The sequence below is a fragment of the Schistocerca americana genome, chromosome 4 (assembly GCF_021461395.2).
Source record: "Schistocerca americana isolate TAMUIC-IGC-003095 chromosome 4, iqSchAmer2.1, whole genome shotgun sequence".
Taxonomy (NCBI): Eukaryota; Metazoa; Arthropoda; class Insecta; order Orthoptera; family Acrididae; genus Schistocerca; species Schistocerca americana.
Window position 1 is genome coordinate 372,099,982 of NC_060122.1, and position 24,635 is coordinate 372,124,616.

Here is a 24,635-nt window from a genome sequence, read left to right on the forward strand (position 1 = left end):
CAAGCTCATTGACATACAATATGAACAGCAAGGGTGCCAACACACTTCCCTGGGGTCACCTGAAGTTACTTCTACATCTGACCTGTGGTACATTCATCATAATAATATGAAGACAACATTAAAGTAATAACTGAGATATCAAAGAATCCATCATTTGTGTAATTATTTAATGGAAACGTATTACAGATGTAGTTGTGCTAAAAGAATAGAGACAAGTGCCAGATTTGAAAAACATAATCTATAAAATATTGAAATACACTAATTAGTTTCAGTAAAGAGTTCAGCGAGATCTAGTAGATTTTTTTTTTACAAGTCGCAAACGGAGAAACTGTAAAGAGTTGAAGTTACGTAACAGCTGATGGTAGTGATAAATAGGAAAATGTTTAAAATGACATATAGACAAGGAGTTATTTGTTTAGATGAGTAATGTGATGTGTAAGGCTGATTAATGTGATGAGATAAATGATGCATGGAAAAGTTAAGGAGCCTGGATTAATTCTTATGCATTTTTTAAGGTGAATAAGGAGGATTAATGGATGTTGAAGGAGTAAATATTTGAGGTAAAGATGATATGGAGGTGAGAGAGAAATGTGTAGTGGAGATTTAGGGGAAATGAATGGTGTCAGGAGCATGGGATATGAAGTATTTAAGCACCAATTTTTGAATAATGTAATTTATTTTCACACAACTTGTCCTGTCTGTATTTCTATGTAAGTGATGATGAGAAAAGTATGATGACAACAAGTAATGGGTTACTCACGAATGGCAAAGAAATTATTTAGTTAGCTGTCAAGGTCGACAATACATGTACAGGGTGACACAGAATAACGAGTACGTTTGAAATGAGTAATGGCAGCCATGGGCAGGTGACAGTACTGCGGGTTCATGACAGTTAGCAAGTAAACAATCTGCCATTTCAGTAATCATGGATCAGTGGAACGGACAACAGCGTGCGTTAGCCATAAAAATGTTTTATAAAAACAATGATAGTTTGGTAGCGGAGCAGAGGGAGTTTCGACATTTTTATAATTTAGGACGTCATGATGCCGTTCTGTCGAGATGTGCGATAAAATGTTGGATTAATAACTTTGAAGAGACTGGATCTAACCTTGAGATGCAACCAACAGGACACCCAAGAAGTGTACGGTCTCCATCAGACATTGATGTTGCACGCGTGTCAGTCTTATGGAGCCCACAGCGTTCAATTCGTAAGCAAGCAACAGTGGTTGGAATGTCCCAGGAGTGTGTTCGTAGAATTCTACGTCTTGATTTAAAATTTCATGCATACAAACTAATGGTGCAACAACTGGAGGACAATGATTACCGTTTATGATAAGGATTCTGTCAATAAATGATAACAAAAAGTTTAATGACGATGAATTTCTAAACAAGTAGAGGATGTCAGGTGAGGCACATTTTCATCTCACAGGTTATGTGAATAAACGGAACAACCATTACTGGGCAAAAAACACAAATCCTAATGACGTTCATGAGCACCCTTTACACACTAGTAAAGTGACAGTGTGGTGTGGTATTTCATCTCATGGAATTATCAGACTGTTTTTTTTTTTTTTTTTCCCCACAAATGAACAGGGAAACACAATAACTGTCAATGCCTATCGTTACACGCAGATGTTAGGAACTTTCGTTACAACTGCATTGAACAACTTTCCAAACATTCAAGAAGCCTGGTTTCAACAGGACGGAGCGACATCACACACTGCATTACAATCAATGGCATATGTGGGAGAATTGTTTGGCAACCATGTGATCTCACGATTTGGTAACATTCCCTGGTCCCCTAGATCACCAAATTTATCTGTTTGTGATTTTTTTCTTGTGGGGCTCCCTCAGGAGCAAAGTCTATACGACTCGACCAAGAACCCTGGGTGAGTTAAAACAGAGAATTCAGGATGCAACTCACAGTATCCCAGCTGAGATGTTGCAGCAGTCAATGAGGAATCTCAACAGAAGAGTTCACGAATGTATTCATACAGGAGGATGCCATCTGAAGGACATAATTTAAAAAAAAAATGATAAATGCTATCAATGTTTTGTAAATGGCAAAGTTGTCTGGGTTCAGAAGTAGAATTCTGGCACTATTTAATGAATAAAAAGTGCCAACACTTCAGAACTTTGAATCAAATATCAATGAAATAAGAAAGTGCCATAGCAAAGTAACTACGCTGGCGATACTAACAGCTGTTTAGCCACAATAAATATTCTATGGAAGAGTAAAATGGCCACTGCTTCCAAAATTTCTTTCTGTGCAACCACATTAGTTACAACAGTGTTGTAATTCTTTAAGACATGTTTAAAGCATTACGTTATGACCTACATTTTTGACTGATATAATACAAAGTAAAGAATTATCCTCCTCCCAGACATGAAATGAGCAGGAAAACAAAATCTATAAACACATCAGAGATCATGTTACCATGGAATTAAAAATAACCACTGGAAGGCATACATCTGAGAACAGAACAACATTGAGAAACTGTCATAAACCTCAAACATTGCGACACTATCTGGCATAACTCACAAAAAACGAACAGTATGATTAAATTACATGAATGTAGAACCACATGGACACGAATCATACAAGCAATATCATTTTACTGGTAAGAACAAAAATATGACCAGCAGAATACCATAGAAACAGCCTGTAACCATATAAATAGCTGACTCAACTGCCAATATGGCAGTCAAGTAAAGTCATTAAGAAATAACAACTCGACAGCTTTAGAAATAACTGCTCCAACTAAAATTTAACACCCACTCTAGTTCCACCAACATCAAAGGTGCAAATTTATACAGCAGTGACAGCAACTGAGATGTCATGTCATATTGATATCAAGACCTGCTGTACTTAGCAAAGCATAATTCCATAATGCATTACATTATCTACTTCAAAATCTGCAATATTGTACCAAACTACGTATTTTCCACAGATAACATGAAGATGGCAATCTTGCTGAAACAGACCTATCACAATAAAAAATATAATCAAACACAGCAGCGTCTGTGAAGGGACAGATCAAGATAAGATGGATAGTTTTTATGAGGCACTCAGTGATGTAGTTGTTAGAGTAAAGGACAAGGACAGTGTTCTGTTCATGGGTGATTTTAACGCCAGGATTGGAAATCGAACAGAAGGGTATGAAAAGGTTATGGGTAAATTTGGAGAGGATATGGAGGCCAACAGGTATGGGAAACAACTCTTGGATTTCTGTGCCAGTATGGGCTTAGTAATCACAAACTCCTTTTTTAAACATAAGAACATTCACCGGTATACTTGGGAAGGCAGGGGAACCAGATCTGTCATTGACTATATAATAACAGATCAGGAATTCAGGAAGGCTGTGAGGGACACACGTGTATTCAGGGGATTCTTTGATGACACTGATCATTATTTAATCTGCAGTGAAATTGGGATTGTGAGGCTGAAAGTGCAGTAGGTCAGGGCCATATGTAGGAGGATAAGAGTGGAGAAACTTCAGGATAAGGAAATCAGCCACAAGTACATAACCGATCTCAGAAAGGTACCAGTTAGTTGAATGTAGTCAATTACAGTCATTGGAAAAGGAATGGACAAGGTACAGGGACACAGTACTAGAAGTGGCTAAAGAATGTCTTGGAACAGTAGTGTGTAAAAGTAGGAAGAAGCAAACAGCTTGGTGGAATGATACAGTCAAGGCAGCCTGTAAAAGGAAAAAGAAGGCGTATCAAAAATGGCTACATACCAGAACCCAGGTAGACAGAGAAAGTTATGTTGAAGAAAGAAACAAAGCCAAACAGATAATTGCAGCATCCAAGAAGAAATCGTGGGAAGACTTTGGAAACAGGTTGGAGACTATGGGTCAAGCTGCTGGAAAACCATTCTGGAGTGTAATTAGCAGTCTTCGAAAGGGAGGTAAGAAGGAAATGACAAGTATTTTGGACAGGTCAGGAAAACTGCTGGTGAATCCTGTGGATGCCTTGGGCAGATGGAGGGAATATTTTGAAGAGTTGCTCAATGTAGGTGAAAATGCGATCAGTAATGTTTCAGATTTCGAGGTAGAATGGGACAGGAATGATGATGGAAATAGGATCACATTTGAGGAAGTGGAAAAAATGGTCAATAGATTGCAGTGCAATAAAGCGGCTGGGGTGGATGAAATTAAGAAGGAACTCATCAAATACAGTGGAATGTCAGGTCTTAAATGGCTACACAGGATAATTGAAATGGCCTGGGAGTTGGGACAGGTTCCATCAGACTGGACAAAAGCAGTAATCACACCAATCTTTAAACATGGAAACAGAAAAGATTGTAACAACTACAGAGGTATCTCTTTAATCAGTGTTGTGGGTAAAATCTTCTCAGGTATTGTTGAAAGGAAAGTGCGAGTATTAGTTGAGGGCCAATTGGATGAAAATCAGTGTGGGTTTAGGCCTCTTAGAGGTTGTCAGGACCAGATCTTTAGCTTACGGCAAATAATGGAGAAGTGTTATGAGTGGAACAGGGAATTGTATCTATGCTTTATAGATCTAGAAAAGGCATATGACCGGGTTCCTAGAAGGAAGTTATTGTCTGTTCTACAAGATTATGGAATAGGAGGCAAACTTTTGCAAGCAATTAAAGGTCTTTACATGGATAGTCAGGCAGAAGTTAGAGTTGACGGTAAATTGAGTTCATGGTTGAGAGTAGTTTCAGGGGTAAGACAAGGCTGCAACCTGTCTCCACTGTTGTTCATATTATTTATGGATCATATGTTGAAAACAATAGACTGGCTGGGTGAGATTAAGATATGTGAACACAAAATAAGCAGTCTTGCACATGCGGATGACTTAGTTGTGATGGCAGATTCGATTGAAAGTTTGCAAAGTAATATTTCAGAGCTAGATCAGAAATGTAAGGACTATGGTATGAAGATTAGCATCTCCAAAATGAAAGTAATGTCAGTGGGAAAGAAATATAAACGGATTGGGTGCCAAATAGGAGGAACAAAGTTAGAACAGGTGGACGGTTTCAAGTACTTAGGATGCATATTCTCACAGGATGGCAACATAGTGAAAGAACTGGAAGCAAGGTGTAGCAAAGCTAATGCAGTGAGCGCTCAGCTACAATCTACTCTCTTCTGCAAGAAGGAAGTCAGTACCAAGACTAAGTTATCTGTGCACCGTTCAATCTTTCGACCAACTTTGTTGTACGGGAGCGAAAGCTGGGTGGATTCAGGTTACCTTATCAACAAGGTTGAGGTTACGGATATGCAGTAGCTAGGATGATTGCAGGTACTAGTAGATGGGAACAATGGCAGGAGGGTGTCCACAATGAGGAAATCAAAGAAAAACTGGGAATGAACTCTATAGATGTAGCAGTCAGGGCGAACAGGCTTAGATGGTGGGGTCATGTTACAGGCATGGGAGAAGCAAGGTTACCCAAGAGACTCATGGATTCAGCAGTAGAGAGTAGGAGGAGTCGGGGCAGACCGAGGAGAAGGTACCTGGATTCGGGTAAGAATGATTTTGAAGTAATAGGTTTAACATCAGAAGAGGCACCAATGTTAGCACTGAATAGGGGATCATGGAGGAACTGTATAAGGGGGGCTATGCTCCAGACTGAACGCTGAAAGGCATAATCAGTCTTAAATGATGATGATGATGATGATGATGACACAGCAGCGTCTTGGTCTCATAGGATAACTGTAAATTAGTTGTACAATTTGATGTATTAGAGAACTATGTTTTTTTATTTCTCATATTGCATATCCTCCCCCAATGAACCATGGACCTTGCCGTTGGTGGGGAGGCTTGCGTGCCTCAGCGATACAGATAGCCGTACCGTAGGTACAACCACAACGGAGGGGTATCTGTTGAGAGGCCAGACAAACGTGTGGTTCCTGAAGAGGGGCAGCAGCCTTTTCAGTAGTTGCAAGGGCAACAGTCTGGATGATTGACTGATCTGGCCTTGTAACAATAACCGAAACGGCCTTGCTGTGCTGGTACTGCGAACGGCTGAAAGCAAGGGGAAACTACGGCCGTAATTTTTCCCGAGGGCATGCGGCTTTACTGTATGATTAAATGATGATGGCGTCCTCTTGGGTAAAATATTCCGGAGGTAAAATAGTCCCCCATTCGGATCTCCGGGCGGGGACTACTCAAGAGGATGTCGTTATCAGTAGAAAGAAAACTGGCGTTCTACGGATCGGAGCGTGGAATGTCAGATCCCTTAATCGGGCAGGTAGGTTAGAAAATTTAAAAAGGGAAATGGATAGGTTAAAGTTAGATATAGTGGGAATTAGTGAAGTTCGGTGGCAGGAGGAACAAGACTTCTGGTCAGGTGACTACAGGGTTATAAACACAAAGTCAAATAGGGGTAATGCAGGAGTAGGTTTAATAATGAATAGGAAAATAGGAATGCGGGTAAGCTACTACAAACAGCATAGTGAACGCATTATTGTGGCCAAGATAGATACGAAGCCCACACCTACTACAGTAGTACAAGTTTATATGCCAACTAGCTCTGCAGATGACGAAGAAATTGAAGAAATGTATGATGAAATAAAAGAAATTATTCAGATAGTGAAGGGAGACGAAAATTTAATAGTCATGGGTGACTGGAATTCGAGAGTAGGAAAAGGGAGAGAAGGAAACGTAGTAGGTGAATATGGATTGGGGGGAAGAAATGAAAGAGGAAGCCGCCTGATAGAATTTTGCACAGAGCACAACTTAATCATAGCTAACACTTGGTTTAAGAATCATGATAGAAGGTTGTATACATGGAAGAACCCTGGAGATACTAAAAGGTATCAGATAGATTATATAATGGTAAGACAGAGATTTAGGAACCAGGTTTTAAATTGTAAGACACTTCCAGGGGCAGATGTGGACTCTGACCACAATCTGTTGGTTATGATCTGTAGATTAAAACTGAAGAAACTGCAAAAAGGTGGGAATTTAAGGAGATGGGACCTGGATAAACTGAAAGAACCAGAGGTTGTACAGAGTTTCAGGGAGAGCATAAGGGAACAATTGAAAGGAATGAGGGAAAGAAATACAGTAGAAGAAGAATGGGTAGCTCTGAGGGATGAAGTAGTGAAGGCAGCAGACGATCAAGTAGGTAAAAAGAAGAGGGTTAGTAGAAATCCTTGGGTAACAGAAGAAATATTGAATTTAATTGATGAAAGGAGAAAATATAAAAATGCAGTAAATGAAGCAGGCAAAAAGGAATACAAACGTCTCAAAAATGAGATCGACAGGAAGTGCAAAATGGCTAAGCAGGGATGGCTAGAGGACAAATGTAAGGATGTAGAGGCTTATCTCACTAGGGGTAAGATAGATACTGCCTACAGGAAAATTAAAGAGACCTTTGGAGATAAGAGAACCACATGTATGAACATCAAGAGCTCAGATGGAAACCCAGTTCTAAGCAAAGAAGGGAAAGCAGAAAGGTGGAAGGAGTATATAGAGGGTCTATACAAGGGCGATGCACTTGAGGACAATATTATGGAAATGGAAGAGGATGTAGATGAAGATGAAATGGGAGATACGATACTGCGTGAAGAGTTTGACAGAGCACTGAAGGACCTGAGTCGAAACAAGGCCCCCGGAGTACACAAAATTCCATTGGAACTACTGACGGCCTTGGGAGAGCCAGGCCTGACGAAACTCTACCATCTGGTGAGCAAGATGTACGAAACAGACGAAATACCCTCAGACTTCAAGAAGAATATAATAATTCCAATCCCAAAGAAAGCAGGTGTTGACAGATGTGAATATTACCGAACCATCAGTTTAATAAGCCACAGCTGCAAAGTACTAACACGAATTCTTTACAGACGAATGGAAAAACTAGTAGAAGCCGACCTCGGGGAAGATCAGTTTGGATTCCGTAGAAATACTGGAACACGTGAGGCAATACTAACCTTACGACTTATCTTAGAAGAAAGATTAAGGAAAGGCAAATCTACGTTTCTAGCATTTGTAGACTTAGAGAAAGCTTTTGACAATGTTGACTGGAATACTCTCTTTCAAATTCTTAAGGTGACAGGGGTAAAATACAGGGAGCGAAAGGCTATTTACAACTTGTACAGAAACCAGATGGCAGTTATAAGAGTTGAGGGACATGAAAGGGAAGCAGTGGTTGGGAAGGGAGTAAGACAGGGTTGTAGCCTCTCCCCGATGTTATTCAATCTCTATATTGAGCAAGCAGTAAAGGAAACAAAAGAAAAATTCGGAGTAGGTATTAAAATCCATGGAGAAGAAATAAAAACTTTAAGGTTCGCCGATGACATTGTAATTCTGTCAGATACAGCAAAGGACTTGGAAGAGCAGTTGAACGGAATGGATGGTGTCTTGAAGGGAGGATATAAGATGAACATCAACATAAGCAAAACGAGGATAATGGAATGTAGTCGAATTAAGTCGGGTGATGCTGAGGGTATTAGATTAGGAAATGAGACACTCAAAGTAGTAAAGGAGTTTTGCTATTTGGGGAGCAAAATAACTGATGATGGGCGAAGTAGAGAGGATATAAAATGTAGACTGGCAATGGCAAGGAAAGCGTTTCTGAAGAAGAGAAATTTGTTAACATCGAGTATAGATTTAAGTGTCAGGAAGTTATTTCTGAAAGTATTTGTATGGAGTGTAGCCATGTATGGAAGTGAAACATGGACGGTAAATACTTTGGACAAGAAGAGAATAGAAGCTTTTGAAATGTGGTGCTACAGAAGAATGCTGAAGATTAGATGGGTAGATCACATAACTAATGATGAAGTATTGAATAGGATTGGGGAGAAGAGAATTTTGTGGCACAACTTGACCAGAAGAAGGGATCGGTTGGTAGGACATGTTCTGAGGCATCAAGGGATCACCAATTTAGTATTGGAGGGCAGCGTGGAGGGTAAAAATCATAGGGGGAGACCAAGAGATGAATACACTAAGCAGATTCAGAAGGATGTAGGTTGCAGTAGGTACTGGGAGATGAAGAAGCTTGCACAGGATAGAGTAGCATGGAGAGCTGCATCAAACCAGTCTCAGGACTGAAGACCACAACAACAACATATTGCATATACTTCTCCCATGAACCATGGACCTTACCGTTGGTGGGGAGGCTTGCGTGCCTCAGCGATACAGATGGCCGTACCGTAGGTGCAACCACAACGGAGGGGTATCTGTTGAGAGGCCAGACAAACATGTGGTTACTGAAGAGGGGCAGCAGCCTTTTCAGTAGTTGCAGGGGCAACAGTCTGGATGATTGACTGATCTGGCCTTGTAACATTAACCAAAACGGCCTTGCTGTGCTGGTACTGCGAACGGCTGAAAGCAAGGGGAAACTATGGCCGTAATTTTTCCCGAGGACATGCAGCTTTACTGTATGATTAAATGATGATGGCGTCCTCTTGGGTAAAATATTCCGGAGGTAAAATAGTCCCCCATTCGGATCTCCGGGCGGGGACTACTCAAGAGGACGTCATTATCAGGAGAAAGAAAACTGGCATTCTACGGATCGGAGCGTGGAATGTCAGATCCCTTAATCGGGCAGGTAGGTTAGAAAATTTAAAAAGGGAAATGGATGTTAAAGTTAGATATAGTGGGAATTAGTGAAGTTCGGTGGCAGGAGTAACAAGACTTTTGGTCAGGTGATTACAGGGTTATAAATACAAAATCAAATAGGGGTATGCAGGAGTAGGTTTAATAATGAATAAAAAAATAGGAGTGCGGGTTAGCTACTACAAACAGCATAGTGAACGCATTATTGTGGCCAAGATAGACACAAAGCCCATGCCTACTACAGTAGTACAAGTTTATATGCCAACTAGCTCTGCAGATGATGAAGAAATTGATGAAATGTATGACGAGATAAAAGAAATTATTCAGGTAGTGAAGGGAGACGAAAATTTAATAGTCATGGGTGACTGGAATTCGTCAGTAGGAAAAGGGAGAGAAGGAAACATAGTAGGTGAATATGGATTGGGGGGAAGAAATGAAAGAGGAAGCCGCCTTGTAGAATTTTGCACAGAGCATAACTTAATCATAGCTAACACTTGGTTCAAGAATCATATAAGAAGGTTGTATACCTGGAAGAATCCTGGAGATACTAATAGGTATCAGATAGATTATATAATGGTAAGACAGAGATTTAGCAACCAGGTTTTAAATTGTAAGACATTTCCAGGGGCAGATGTGGATTCTGACCACAATCTATTGGTTATGAACTGCAGATTGAAACTGAAGAAACTGCAAAAAGGTGGGAATTTAAGGAGATGGGACCTGGATAAACTGAAAGAACCAGAGGTTGTACAAAGTTTCAGGGAGAGCATAAGGGAACAATTGACAGGAATGAGGGAAAGAAATACAGTAGAAGAAGAATGGGTAGCTCTGAGGGATGAAGTAGTGAAGGCAGCAGAGGATCAAGTAGGTAAAAAGACGAGAGCTAATAGAAATCCTTGGGTAACAGAAGAAATATTGAATTTAATTGATGAAAGGAGAAAATATAAAAATGCAGTAAATGAAGCAGGCAAAAGGGAATACAAACGTCTCAAAAATGAGATCGACAGAAAGTGCAAAATGGCTAAGCAGGGATGGCTAGAGGACAAATGTAAGGATGTAGAGGCTTGTCTCACTAGGGGTAAGATAGATACTGCCTACAGGAAAATTAAAGAGACCTTTGGAGATAAGAGAACCACTTGTATGAATATCAAGAGCTCAGATGGCAACCCAGTTCTAAGCAAAGAAGGGAAGGCAGAAAGGTGGAAGGAGTATATAGAGGGTTTATACAAGGGCGACGTACTTGAGGACAATATTATGGAAATGGAAGAGGATGTAGGTGAAGATGAAATGGGAGATAAGATACTGCGTGAAGAGTTTGACAGAGCACTGAAAGACCTGAGTCGAAACAAGGCCCCCGGAGTAGACAACATTCCATTAGAACTACTGATGGCCTTGGGAGAGCCAGTCATGACAAAACTCTACCATCTGGTGAGCAAGATGTATGAGACAAGCGAAATACCCACAGACTTCAAGAAGAATATAATAATTCCAATACCAAAGAAAGCAGGTGTTGACAGATGTGAAAATTACCAAACTATCAGTTTAATAAGTCACAGCTGCAAAATACTAACGCGAATTCTTTACAGACGAATGGAAAGACTGGTAGAAGCGGACCTCGGGGAAGATCAGTTTGGATTCCGTAGAAATGTTGGAACACGTGAGGCAATACTAACCTTACGACTTATCTTAGAAGAAAGATTAAGAAAAGGCAAACCTACGTTTCTAGCATTTGTAGATTTAGAGAAAGCTTTTGACATAGTTAACTGGAATACTCTCTTTCAAATTCTGAAGGTGGCAGGGGTAAAATACAAGAAGCGAAAGGCTATTTACAATTTGTACAGAAACCAGATGGCAGTTATAAGAGTCGAGGGGTATGAAAGGGAAGCAGTGGTTGGGAAAGGAGTGAGACAGGGTTGTAGCCTCTCCCCGATGTTATTCAATCTGTATATTGAGCAAGCAGTAAAGGAAACAAAAGAAAAATTCGGAGTAGGTATTAAAATTCATGGAGAAGAAGTAAAAACTTTGAGGTTCGCCGATGACATTGTAATTCTGTCAGAGACAGCAAAGGACTTGGAAGAGCAGTTGAACGGAATGGACAGTGTCTTGAAAGGAGGATATAAGATGAACATCAACAAAAGCAAAAGGAGGATAATGGAATGTAGTCAAATTAAATTGGGTGATGCTGAGGGGATTAGATTAGGAAATGAGATACTTAAAGTAGTAAAGGAGTTTTGCTATTTAGGGAGTAGAATAACTGATGATGGTCGAAGTAGAGAGGATATAAAATGTAGACTGGCAAGGGCAAGGAAATCGTTTCTGAAGAAGAGAAATTTGTTAACATCGAGTATAGATTTAAGTGTCAGGAAGTCGTTTCTGAAAGTATTTGTATGGAGTGTAGCCATGTATGGAAGTGAAACATGAACGATAACCAGTTTGGACAAGAAGAGAATAGAAGCTTTCGAAATGTGGTGCTACAGAAGAATGCTGAAGATAAGGTGGGTAGATCACGTAACTAATGAGGAGGTATTGAATAGGATTGGGGAGAAGAGAAGTTTGTGGCACAACTTGACTAGAAGAAGGGATCGGTTGGTAGGACATGTTTTGAGGCATCAAGGGATCACAAATTTAGCATTGGAGGGCAGCGTGGAGGGTAAAAATCGTAGAGGGAGACCAAGAGATGAATACACTAAGCAGATTCAGAAGGATGTAGGTTGCAGTAGGTACTGGGAGATGAAGCAGCTTGCACAGGATAGAGTAGCATGGAGAGCTGCATCAAACCAGTCTCAGGACTGAAGACCACAACAACAACATTGCATATCAACAGTCTGGTAGAGATAGGAATGGAGTAGTTACTAAACTACTGTATTTATTCTCTATCTCTCATGAGTTGTGTCTCAGGCAAGCTGAAATAACGATGGTAACACGAATGTCGAAAGCCCTGCTAAAAGAATGGCAATCCAAAGGGGTAGCTGAATTAAATTGAGTTAGTGTGTTTCACGCTGTGCTGCTAATATGATAACCAGTGACAATTATGTGGTTTGACGGCCTAAGCAAACTACTGAAAGGGCAGATTCATCGTAACTGAACGTAAAACAAAAATTTGTGAAATTATTTGCCATTTTTCATTAAGATATATAGAATTTTTGTCTGATATTTCTGTAAAGGCAGTTCACTACCAGAGTCAGAGGGAATTTATCCATGATACATTTCATTTTATTGTTTTTGCTTGAATTTAATGTTCTTTATATTTTTTGTAATCCTTAACAACTTTTTCTATTTTCTTTTTCACATATGGCTCCAAAGAAGTATTTTAGGGTGGGGATGTAAGGGATCCATGGTTCCACACTTAAAGATAAGCATTATTTTACTCAAACAGGTCAAGGGTATGCCAAGAATTGATAGTCAAGTGCCGAGTGCTGCTAGTGAGTAGTTAGTGTTGTGAAAATGCAGTTAAGTCAGTGAGTTGGGGTCATTCACTGTGGGTTGACCCCCAGCAAATGTAAGACATATACTGAATGGTGACAATGTGTTTCTACCTGAAAGTGATTATAAATACAGAATGCCGATATTACGTGTTCGCGTGTACTGTGCTGGCCAATGGGTTGTCATGAGGACAGTGTTTGATGATATTTCAATGCGTCTGACCTGTGTTGAGTTTAAGAATGGAAATGTAAGAATAGAAATGGCAGTGACTGGCTGTATATGAGAATATATAACTTTATTTTGTACAAAATGTTTGTGAGCTGGATTAATACAAAACCTCTAGTCTTTCAATATAGCATTACCGAGGAGCCAAAACATGACTGAAGTGACTCCCTTAGTGGGCAAAACCTATTAGCACTTACCTGTTATATCGAGGTCATAAAAATAAAGGTTAGGCTGCTATAGTATTCAACTGCTAACAATGCAAGAATTTAATCGGTGGAGTTTCAAGTTCCAACACAACAATGTAATACTGATATTATTTACAATTTTCTTCAGTATCTAAGAGAGTAATCAAAATAAAAGTAAGAGCACAATACGTCTGGCATTAGTGGTAACCCAACATTTCTGGTGCTGCATTTTTACTGCCCTAGACCTTTCTTTCTCACAGTCCCTCTATTGAGTTTTTGAACAATAGCTTAGAAATACTTCTACAACTGCCTGTAATTCTAAGAACTAAATCAAAAACATCTTCCAAGGCAAGTACATATAATGGCTCCTACAAAGAAGACATTGGCATACTGCCATGTAATAAACTTACTCTTATGTAATTACTTACACGAATACACTTCACATTTGTCTTCACACAAAGTGACAAATCTGTTACATTTCAAGTGATGTACATAGTAATATTCTACCAGAAGCCATTAGTTACAAGCACACCTATTTTAGGAGGAGGTTTTGGTGTTCTTACACAATTTCAATGTGATATACGTCAGCAACAATTATCCTTGGGGAAATAATACAGACAAACTTACATACCTTTATATAGGCACTAGGATAAATCTTATGTACAGCATCCCCTGGAGCTCTGCCAGCTTCCCGATCTAGGTAGTAACTCTGAACAAATACAGAATGGTCACTTAAGCACCGCAACCAAACGTCTCCTTCTCCTCTCAAATCTAGCATCACACCTTTTCCTATATGTAACCTGAAACAAAATTTCATATTACCAGAAAAGGAAGGAAGACAATCACAGCATCATTTTTTTAAAAGCATTTGTCCTTTCTGGTGATTATGGCAGTAACAATGCTGTGTTTTCATTGTGACTTTTTGTGACAATTGTACAAACAAAAGCACAGTCCACTTATCACGACACATTAAAAAAGATTGTTATTTCTTATTTGGTGAGCAATGTCTGGTAAAGTTTTGAGAGTCCTAATCTATGTCAGATGGAGGTAATATATACCTCAGAATATATACCTCAGAAATACAATGTGATTTCTTAGCAACTCTCATCAGAAAATCCAGGCACAAGGTTATTTGAAAGTCTTGGTGCTTCTGTCCAGTTGCATTTTTGCGGTTTGTTTGTCATAAGAACACGTTATAAACTACTGTTTCTCTTTTCCATAGAGTTATTGGAACTGCCCTCCATACCCCCCCCCCCCCCCCCCTCCCTCCTTGTTTTTACAACCTTCTAAGCAGTTTTATTCATCACACATGAAAAACAGCAATCCAAGTTATGAATTTACTGTTTCTTAGTTTTAAATAAAATGTTGAGAGCAAGATACTTATACTCATCTGTCATTTTGATTTCTATGAAACACGTGAGATGTACTACAAGTACTATGAGACTGCTGTGAGCTGAACTGAGTTGTGACATCAAATGAAGCAATTTTGGATGCTGGGGGAGTGGTGTCCAGTGTGAGTGATTGTTCCTGTAACTGTGCATGTGTGATGGAGCACTTTCTCTGTTACAAATTAAATGTACTTGGGATTTTTTGTTGTATAAGAAAAGGGAAAAAAAAAAAAAAAAAAAACCGTGGCTACTCGGTCTTGCTTGTTATTGCTGTTAGAGGTAACAAGTATTGTTTTGTATCTCATAAACACTGTTTTATAGAATTATATTGTAAAAATTAAGTGATGCTGAAGTAACTGAGTTAGGTGTTGAGCGTTTTCACATAGGATGCTTTGGTTGGCGGTATTAAGTAATGAGAAAGCTTAGAGCTGTAGTAACAGCAGTTGTTTAATGGACTGAGGTCAAGTTCGACTGGTGGCAGGTAATGTTTATACAGTTTGTAAAGATAGAGAATAATTCTTGTTGAAATGGCCCATGTAAAGATGTCCTTTTTCCCCCAAGAGGAGACAGAATCATTAAATTTGTTGCCCTGCCTGTACCAGGATTGACTACTGCACAAAAAATAAAATCACTGTGCTGCCTCACCCTCTGCACTCTCCAGACCTGGTCCCTACAGACTCCTTTTTTATTTCCAAAGTTGAAAACCACGTTGAAAGGACAAAGAATTGCCCATTACATGTAGTGAAATGTCTAAAATGCATATCAGGTTCATTTCAAGGTGTGTTCCAACCCTCATTCTTTGTATTCCAAAAACACAAACTGCATATCAGTTGAGCCAGCGTTGAAGCAATCTGTTTAGAAAAATCGTATTTTTGCAATTACATTGTTAAACAAGTCAATTATGGCACTAATTTATGAGGAAGCCCACATTCTGACCTTATTTATGTGCTTAGTAATGACACTGCACATGCATGGTAAAGAAACACTTATCTCCAGCATAGCAGCGAATTAGTGTTACTGTCAGGTAATTATCAGATTTAGAGAGAGAAATTTTTTTTTTGCTGTGGATGCATAACATTTGTGCGTGTTTGGTAGTTTGCTGAATGCTTGTACAGTTCCCAGTGCCAAGTTGCTATTGCTGTAGCTGAAAACACATACCATTTGGATGTGTTCAGCAGTTTGCAAAATGCTTGTACACTTTTCAGTGCCATCAAATATTGCTTTTTATGCGGATTAGCTTCCAAGTGAGTGTCATTAGAAATGAAACTAATTGAGACAAGATTTATGCACAAAAATGGGGTACATTCAGTCTGCTGAAGAGATGGAATACTGTCATACTGTGTTTGCAAGTTTTGCATCTTGTCTTTACCACAATTAATACTTTGTTATTTCATTGTCTGCCTGATAGACTGGAACCAAATTCTGAAAACATAATGTATTATTTTATAAAATGTATTATTTTATTTTACAATACATATTGGACTTAATAACTAACCACCTGGGAACTGTCTGCTTGTTTCAGAATATTTATTTGATTTTTCCACTTCATATAGGTGAAGAAGTTCTGATGATAAGACAATTTTAAGTGTTGAATGGCTTTGGTTCCTGCGGTGCTACATTTTGGTGTATACTGCAATTTATGTCATGGCATGCACTAATGAGATGTAAATGGTTTTGCACTAGTGAGACGTACACAGTTGTTATTAATCTTAAGTGTTTGTGTAACATTTGGTGGATACCATGGTAAAATGACCTTTTAGGGCATTGTTTGTTACTTCATAATCTGCATGTAGTACATTTTTCTACCTCTACATCCACATAGATACTCCGCAAGCCACTGTACAATGTGTGGCAGAAGGTACCCTGTACCACTGCTTGTCATTTCCTCTCCTGTTCCACTTGCAAATAGAGGGAGGGAAAAATGACTGACTGTACGCCTCTGTATGAGCCCTAATTTCTGGTATCTTATATTTGTGGACCTTATACACTATGTATGTTGGCACCAGTAGAATAATTTGGCAGTTAGCTTCAAATACTGGTTCTCTAAATCTTCTCTAAATCTCCCTCCAGGGATTCTCATTTGAGTTCCCAAAGCATCTCCATAACACTTACGTGTAGTTCGAACCTACTGGTAACAAGTCTAGCAGCCAGCCTCTGAACTGTTTCGACGTCTTCCTTCAGTTCGACCTGGTATGGATCCCAAACACTTGAGTACTACTCAAGAACAGGTCGCACCAGCATCCTATGTACGATCTCCTTTACTGATGAACCACACTTTCCCAAAAATTCTTCCAATAAACCAAAGTCGACCATTTGCCTTCCCTACCACAGTTTTCACATCCTCGTTCCACCTCATATCACTTTGCAACATTAAGCCCAGATATTTAAACAACTTGACTGTGTCAATCAGGACACTAGTAATACAGCATCCAAACATAACAGGTTTTTTCTTCTTACTCATACACATTAACTTACATTTTTCCACATTTAGGGCTAGCTGCCATTCATCACACCAAATGGAAATTTTGTCTTAGCTATCTTGTATCTTCCAACAGTCACTCAATTTTGACACTTTGCTATACACAACGGTATCATCAGCAAACAACCGCAGATTGTTGCCCACCCTGTTCACCGAATCATCTATGTATATAGAGAACAACATCGGTCCTATCACACTTCCGTGGGGCACTCCTGACAATACCCTTATCTGTGATGAACACTTGTTGAGGACAACATACTGTGTTGTATTATTCTTAGTATAAGTCTTGGAGCCACTCACATATCAGTGAACTTATTCCATATGCTCGTACCTACGTTAACAGCCTGCAATGGGGTGCTGTGGCTAATGCTTTCTGGAAATTTAGATATATGAAATCTGCTTGTTGTCCTTCATCCATAGTTCTTAGTATATTATGAGAGAAAAGGGCAAGCCGAGTTTCGCATTAGTGATGCTCTCTAAAACCATGCTGAATTGTGGACATAAACTTCTTAGTCTCAAGATTGTTAATTCTATTTGAACTGAGAATGGTCAAATGATGGTATGTTTGTATGGTTCTCCTGTGTAAACGATTTCTTGAATCTGAAATTTGGCATTTCTTTTGCTATCTTCAACTGCCACACCTGACCTTCAACTGCCACACCTGACTGGTCAACCAGGGACCAAACAGAAGCCCTAGACCCGATTAGCGATTTTACAAAAGAGCAGAGTTTTTCGTGTTCTCTGCCAGATCTTTTGCTAAGGTGTGATGGAGGTAGTTGTTGTATGCTTTGTGCATAGATCTTTTCACATATGCATGAATCTCTACTAACCTTCGCTTATCGTCACTTGTGCGTCTCCTTTTGAACCTAGAGTGCAACAGCCTCTGATTCCTCAGCATCTTCTGAATTTCCTTATTAAACCATGGTGGGTCTTTTCCATCCTTTATTAACTTACTAAATACATAACTCTCCAGACCACGATTTTCAATCTGCTTAAACTTTACCGATAATTCATCTATATCCACCTTACTGGAACTAAGTGATGCCAATTCACTATCTAAGTGAGATGTTAATACCTGCTTGTCTGCTCTACCTAGCAGAAACACTCTCCCAACCTTCTTGACTGATTTATTAGCTTTCATAATCATAGTTGCTATAATGACACCATGACTGCTAATCCTCATTTCTGTACCGACATTGTCGATAAGGTCTATCCTATTTGTAGCTAAAAGGTCTAAGATATTTCCACAGCTTTTAGGCTGCCAAGCTAGCTGCTCAAGACAATACACCTCATGCGAATGTAGGTAATGTCTGACTTATAGCTGTTATAAGTTCTAATTTTTGTGTCACTTCATTATGTCTGTAAACTTGTACTTATCTTCTGGTCTATGTTTTTCATTGCTGTTGTAGATAAAGTGATTCAAATGTCTATTCCGCTTCACGGTATTCACTTATAACTTTAACTTTATAATTCCTGCTTAACAAGTACAGCCTTCTGGATGTTGATAGGATCCTGATTTTGAAAGATCTTTCCATTTGACAAATAGAAATGCAATAAACGACAAACACATTTCTGTTAAAGACATCAGAAGTGGGTTCTGTTAGTAAAAGTTGGTCTGATTTTGGGTATTGTGTGTTCAAGTGGACTGCATTCATCAGTTCTGGTGGGAGTTTTTTGGTATCACACAGATATCTACGTCCCTTATGAGACTAATACCTTAAACATACTCAGTGCCTCAGAGCCTGCATTCCAATCAGTGTTTTGCCTTTTCTATAAACACCTGAGCATGTTGCCATATGTTAATGTAATATGTGGGACAGCCAACATTTGTAGAGGTACACAAGTTGCAGCAGATACATCTGCCTTGGTGTACTCTACTAAAAGTAGTAAATCAAATAACAAAACAATAGCAGCTTTCTTTCCCAGCTTCCTTTACCATACAACAACACTTTTAGCCTGTTTTGTTGTCGCACACTCTACATATTTCCTAATGTTTTGCATATAAGAAGTCTGTTCCAAAAATTCCTGAACATTCTTTATTTCACGCCAATGGTTTGTTGGAGTGAAATGCAGCTGGCATCCTTGCACATGCCTGTGTTTAATGTGTAACTGCTAGAAGTTTCATTGTTGTATGTCTGTTAGCTATTGTTCAGTGCTGTACTGAGTAGAACTTTGTGTCCCACAGTTTGAGAATTTTGAGATAGCAGAAGTAGAGGCGCAACGTGCCTACACTAAACTTTGCGTGAAACTCAAGAAAACCTTTTCAGAGACACACCAAGTCTTGCAGGAAGCCTATGCTTCTCCAGAAACTGTATTGAGAAACTAGTGCAACAATCCACGTGCAATGAAAATATTTTAGACATTATGGCAAAACATAGATCTGATCTTATTGACACTGTCAGAATAGAGACAGGGATTAGTGAACACTATGTCTTTGCCACTATGGTTAATAAAGTTAGTAAATACATCCTTCAGACTAGGAGAGTTTTTACTCTGGAAAGAGCTGAAAAGCAGTAATTAGCATTCTTCTTAGACAATGAATGAACATCATTTAGTTCCAATACGATGAGCATGGAGAGATTGTGGGCAAAGTATAAACTAATTGTAAATCACACTAGAAACCTAGAAAATTCTGGTCTTAAATAAAATCTCCAATTAGGTCAAAGCCTTCTATTTGGTCACTCATAGATCAGTCTGGTGCAGCAATAAAAGACAGTAAAACTAAAGCTAAAATTTTAAATCTTGCATTTAAAAAACTGTTCATGCAGGACGCTTATACATACATACTGTAAATATCATTTGACCATCACACTAACTCCCATATGGACGACACAGAAATAGGCATCCCTGGCTTTGAAAACAGCTGAAAGAACTGAAAACAAATAAGTTGCCTGGTCCAGATGGAATGTCAATTCAGTTTTACAGCACTCGGCACTGGCCCCATACTTAGCTTGCATTTATCACAAAATTTTTGCCAAGTGGAAAGTCCCAAGCGAATGGAAAAAGTGCAGTTGACTCTTGCATATATGGAGGTAAAGTACAGACCAATATCCTTAACAATGGTTTGCTGAATAATTCTAAATTCGAGCATAATAAATTCCTTCAGAGAGAAGACAAATCATGTGAAACTTAGCTTCCCATTTCTTGCATGATGTCCTGCGAACACTGGATGAAAGTCAACAGGCGGATTTCATATTCATAGATTTCTAGAAAGTGTTTGGCACAGATCCACACTACAGACTGTTAACGAAGGTCCGAACATACGGTACAGGTTCTCAGATGTGTGTGTGGCTTGAAGACTTTTTAAATAATAGAACCAAGTATGCTGTCCGGGACAGAAGTGCCCTAGGGAAGTGTAATAGGATTGCTCTTGTTCACAGTATAAGTAAATAATCTGACAAGACAGGATGATCAGGAATTTGTTACTGTTTGCTGATTCTGTTGTAATGTACAGGGAAACTGTTTGCTTTGATTGACTGTAGGAGGAAACCAGATGATCCGAATAAAATTTCTATTTGGTGTGATGAGTGCTCGAAATGTGAAAAAAGGAAAGTTAACGAAGTAAGATAAAAAAAATTCTGTTGTGCCCAGATTCAGTACTAGTGGTGTGTTATTTGACGCAGTCACAGCTATTAAATATCTAGATGTAGTGCTGCAAACTGACATGAAAAGGAATGAGTATGTAAGATCAGTTGTAGGAGAGGCGAACTGTTGACTTTAATTTATTGGAAGAATACTAGGGAATTGAAGTTCACATATAAAAGAGACTCCCTACAGAAAACTTGTACAATGCTTTCTTGAGTGATGCTTGAGTGTTTGGTATTTCCATGAGATCAGATCAAAGGATTACATCAAAGCAATGCTGAGGCATGTCACCAGATTTGTTAATGGGAGGTTTGGTCAACATACAATTCTTACAGAAATGCTCCAAGAACTCAAATGGAAATCCTGGAGGTCGGATGACATTCCCTTTGCGAAACACTGTTGGGAATACACAAAAATTGTAATATCATATGTGGAAAATTATTTAACACAATTAAATGAAATTATTATACACATAAAACAAATATGTATTACAGGCCACTGAAGAGGCTTCATAAATAAAAAGAAGCAAAATGTGTATGGCGTTTAGTTGCATAGGTGGATAATGTAGAAGCAACAAGTAATGATAGAGAACGCAAGAATTACCACTGAGAAAATTTAGAGAAGAAGCCTTTATGACAGACTGTTGATATCTCATAGACTGGTATAAATAAATGATTACAGTTTGGTATTAAAAAAGCTACATCACAGGAAGAGAAGAAAGGGATTGCATCTTGAGCTGCAGTGTATCCAACTTGGTTTAGGTGGTGCAATACAACAGTGAAGGTGTAACTATACACTGACAGTAAAAATGAAAACTCCAAAAGACAAGCTAAAAGAAAAGAATGGAGGCACATCACTTTGGGATAATTAATCAAACTTATAAAGGGGGAGAGGACATTGGAGATATTAAAGGAAAGTAAAAACAAGAAATCCAGGAAAAGGAAAACATGAATTTAAAGAAAGGATACCGAAAACAAAAAGAAATTACATAATAGTTATGATTAGGAGAAGTAAATCCTGATAACCTGAAAGTATTGGTAGGTCGTGCAGTTTGAAAATGGGTCAAACACAGTAACTGAAGATAAGAAAAGACAAGCAATAATGTAAAGAATAAACAAACCAACACACTAAAAATGAGCAGTATCAAGAAGTACTAACTGCACTGGTTTGGAATCAATGTTTAATTTTCAAAGGGTTATAAATGAGATCTACATCTTAAAAAATTGCCATTAAAAACAGTTAAAGAAATGAAGATTAGTGTCACAATCTCTATTTACAAATTATTTGCAGTGAAACTTCACTGAAAATAACATTCACACTCTTTGTATTTGTCATATATAATCATTACTTTTGATATAATTTTTGTACCTTGCTTTTTCACTTTGTTCAGTTCTGTGTACATTGCTAAGAGCTCCAAGGCAAAAGCGATTTCCTCCAGAAGGATCAACATAGCCATCAATAGTTACATTAGGACATGATGAAGGCACCTTGAACGTTTCTCCAACTTGTGTGTCCAGTTCAAAATAGGCAACAGAACACCAATATTCAGGTGCTGGCTGGGTTGATAACAGCCCTGTCATTGGAACATCCGAAGCTAACTGTCCAGTGCTTGGACTCCCTATGGACAAAATTATACATTTCATACATATATAAAAATCAGTAAAGTAAAATGCTGTAATTAATATTACTTCATGATGCAAACAAAAAATTACATATATTGCAGTCCTGAGAATGTGGAAAAAAACAGTGATGGATCTTTGACACAATAATCATTAGAATACAAACACCTAACAATTTTTTAGGTTAATCTCAAGCCATAACAGACAACAGTGCTATATTAATCATTAAGTACATTATTAAACAAATCTTTTAGCTGTATTTGACTTCTACGAAAGAAACCTATGGAATTTTCTGCAAATGTACTAGTATACCCCTAAGATATGTTTAAATCAAACAATGGAAATTTGGCGCTGGAACAACAATATGAATTAAGATTGACTGCTTCTCACAGCACAGAGGAGGTATTTAGCAGTAGACAGGCACTTTAAAAAGTAGACTGTTGATTAAGTTATTGGACTAAGTCCCTATTTCCTTACCGATTATGACATGTAAGAATCTATAAGTCAAAGTTTTTTAAGCCAATCACCTATTTTAGAAGGTACTGCATGTTCGAAACAGGTAAGTCAATTGGGAAAACTGTTAAAATTTTAAGTAGGCTGAATGAGTAGCCACTAGTTAGCTTCAAGAGGCCAATTCCTAGTGCTGCTGGCAGAAACATTTAATGTATAAATGTGAAAACTGGAAAAAGCAAGCTGTAATTCAAATGAGTGAGTGGTCTTTTGTAAACCTCTGCTGAGCCATTGGAGAAGCTTATTTTCCTTGAGGAATGTGCATGGATTCCAGCATAGAATATGCTCTAGAATTGTGCAACAGACGTTTGTTAGGAGGTGTTGAGTAGCGGACAAACACATTTAAAAGTAGAATGTTGGATAGCTATGCGACTATGGCTTTGCTTCCCCTCCACCACCCCCCACTCCTCCCCACACACACACACACACACACACACACACACATACACACACACACACACGAATGACAGTGGCTGTGTGTGTGTGTGTGTGTGTGTGTGTGTGTGTGTGTGTGTGTGTGTGTGTGTGTGCGGGCGCGCGCACACTGTCACTGTACAGTCCTACAGCATTTTGTATGTTCAAACATACACGAATTCCTCAAGAAAATTAAGCTTTTCCAATGGCTCTGCAGACGTTTACGTATAACCACTCACTCATTTGAAACATCACTTGATTTTTTTTCCATTTTTCACATTTCTGCTTTAAATATCTCTACCAGCAGCACTATGAATTTTCCCTCCTGAAGCTCAGTACTGTCCAGCCATTCTGCCTCTTGAAATTTTAACAGTCTTCACAACTGAATAACCTGTTTGAAAGAATGAGTACCTTCCAAAATAAGTGACTGGCTCAAAAATTATGACTAATAGAACCTGATATGTCACAATGGAAAAGGAGTGTTGCACACAGCGTGCCTTTAAGAAATATAATAGGACTGCTAACGTTTTCAACATATAGGCATAATTTATTACATGAGGTTAACAAAGGTCTCTGATTGTTCATTAAGAATGGTGGTGTCTGCAGAATAGTATTGTCACTACATGTCAGTAAGGAAAGGAAATGTGACTTAAACAAAATTTCCCCTCAGTGACTGAATGGCAGCTGCTCTTAAACAGGGATGACGACAAGATGAATACAAATAATAAGAAAAAGGAACTGTTAGTATCTTACAGAAGATGTAAAATGATTTGAGTTTATAACAGTAACATGACTGCATAAGAAATGGAATAGAACAGAATGAAAACTTGCAGTCAGTAGGAGGGAAGGCAAAGGATTGAAATTGAATGTTGTGAGTATTCTGAGATAGTAAAGAGTATTTATTAAGGAAACTGCATACAAAATTTTAGAGCACATTATTAATAGAAAAATGATCATATGATCTAACAACAACCTTGCATATTATATAATTGGGCTTGATAACTTAAGTTGCCAGTCAAAATGAATGTCAGAGAAAAACTACGCATCAGTAACACATTAATTCCAATGGCATAAAAACTGACCAATTATTGTGTTTTCATTCATTATAATCAAAAGCTGCTGATTGTCCCATCCCATTTCCTTCTGTATTAGTGTTGTTCTGCTTCTCCTACCCTATGTGTCTTAAATACTCCAATTTGGCTTACATTATCTCTATTTAATTTATGTCATTTGTATGTAACAATAACAATTATTACATTTTCTTACTGTAACCATA

General features: G+C 38.5%; 1 protein-coding gene across 3 annotated transcripts in view; it reads right to left on the minus strand.

Moving 5' to 3' along the window:
- LOC124612636 (mothers against decapentaplegic homolog 4) overlaps positions 1-24,635 on the minus strand; it is a 168,705-nt gene that overhangs the window by 54,231 nt on the left and 89,839 nt on the right. For all 3 annotated transcript variants that reach the window (XM_047140935.1, XM_047140933.1, XM_047140934.1), the window contains 2 exons: positions 22,185-22,434; positions 13,996-14,164 (listed from right to left, as the gene is read on the minus strand). In XM_047140935.1, the coding sequence (XP_046996891.1) occupies positions 13,996-14,164; positions 22,185-22,434 (419 nt within the window). The remainder of the gene's footprint in view (positions 1-13,995; positions 14,165-22,184; positions 22,435-24,635) is intronic.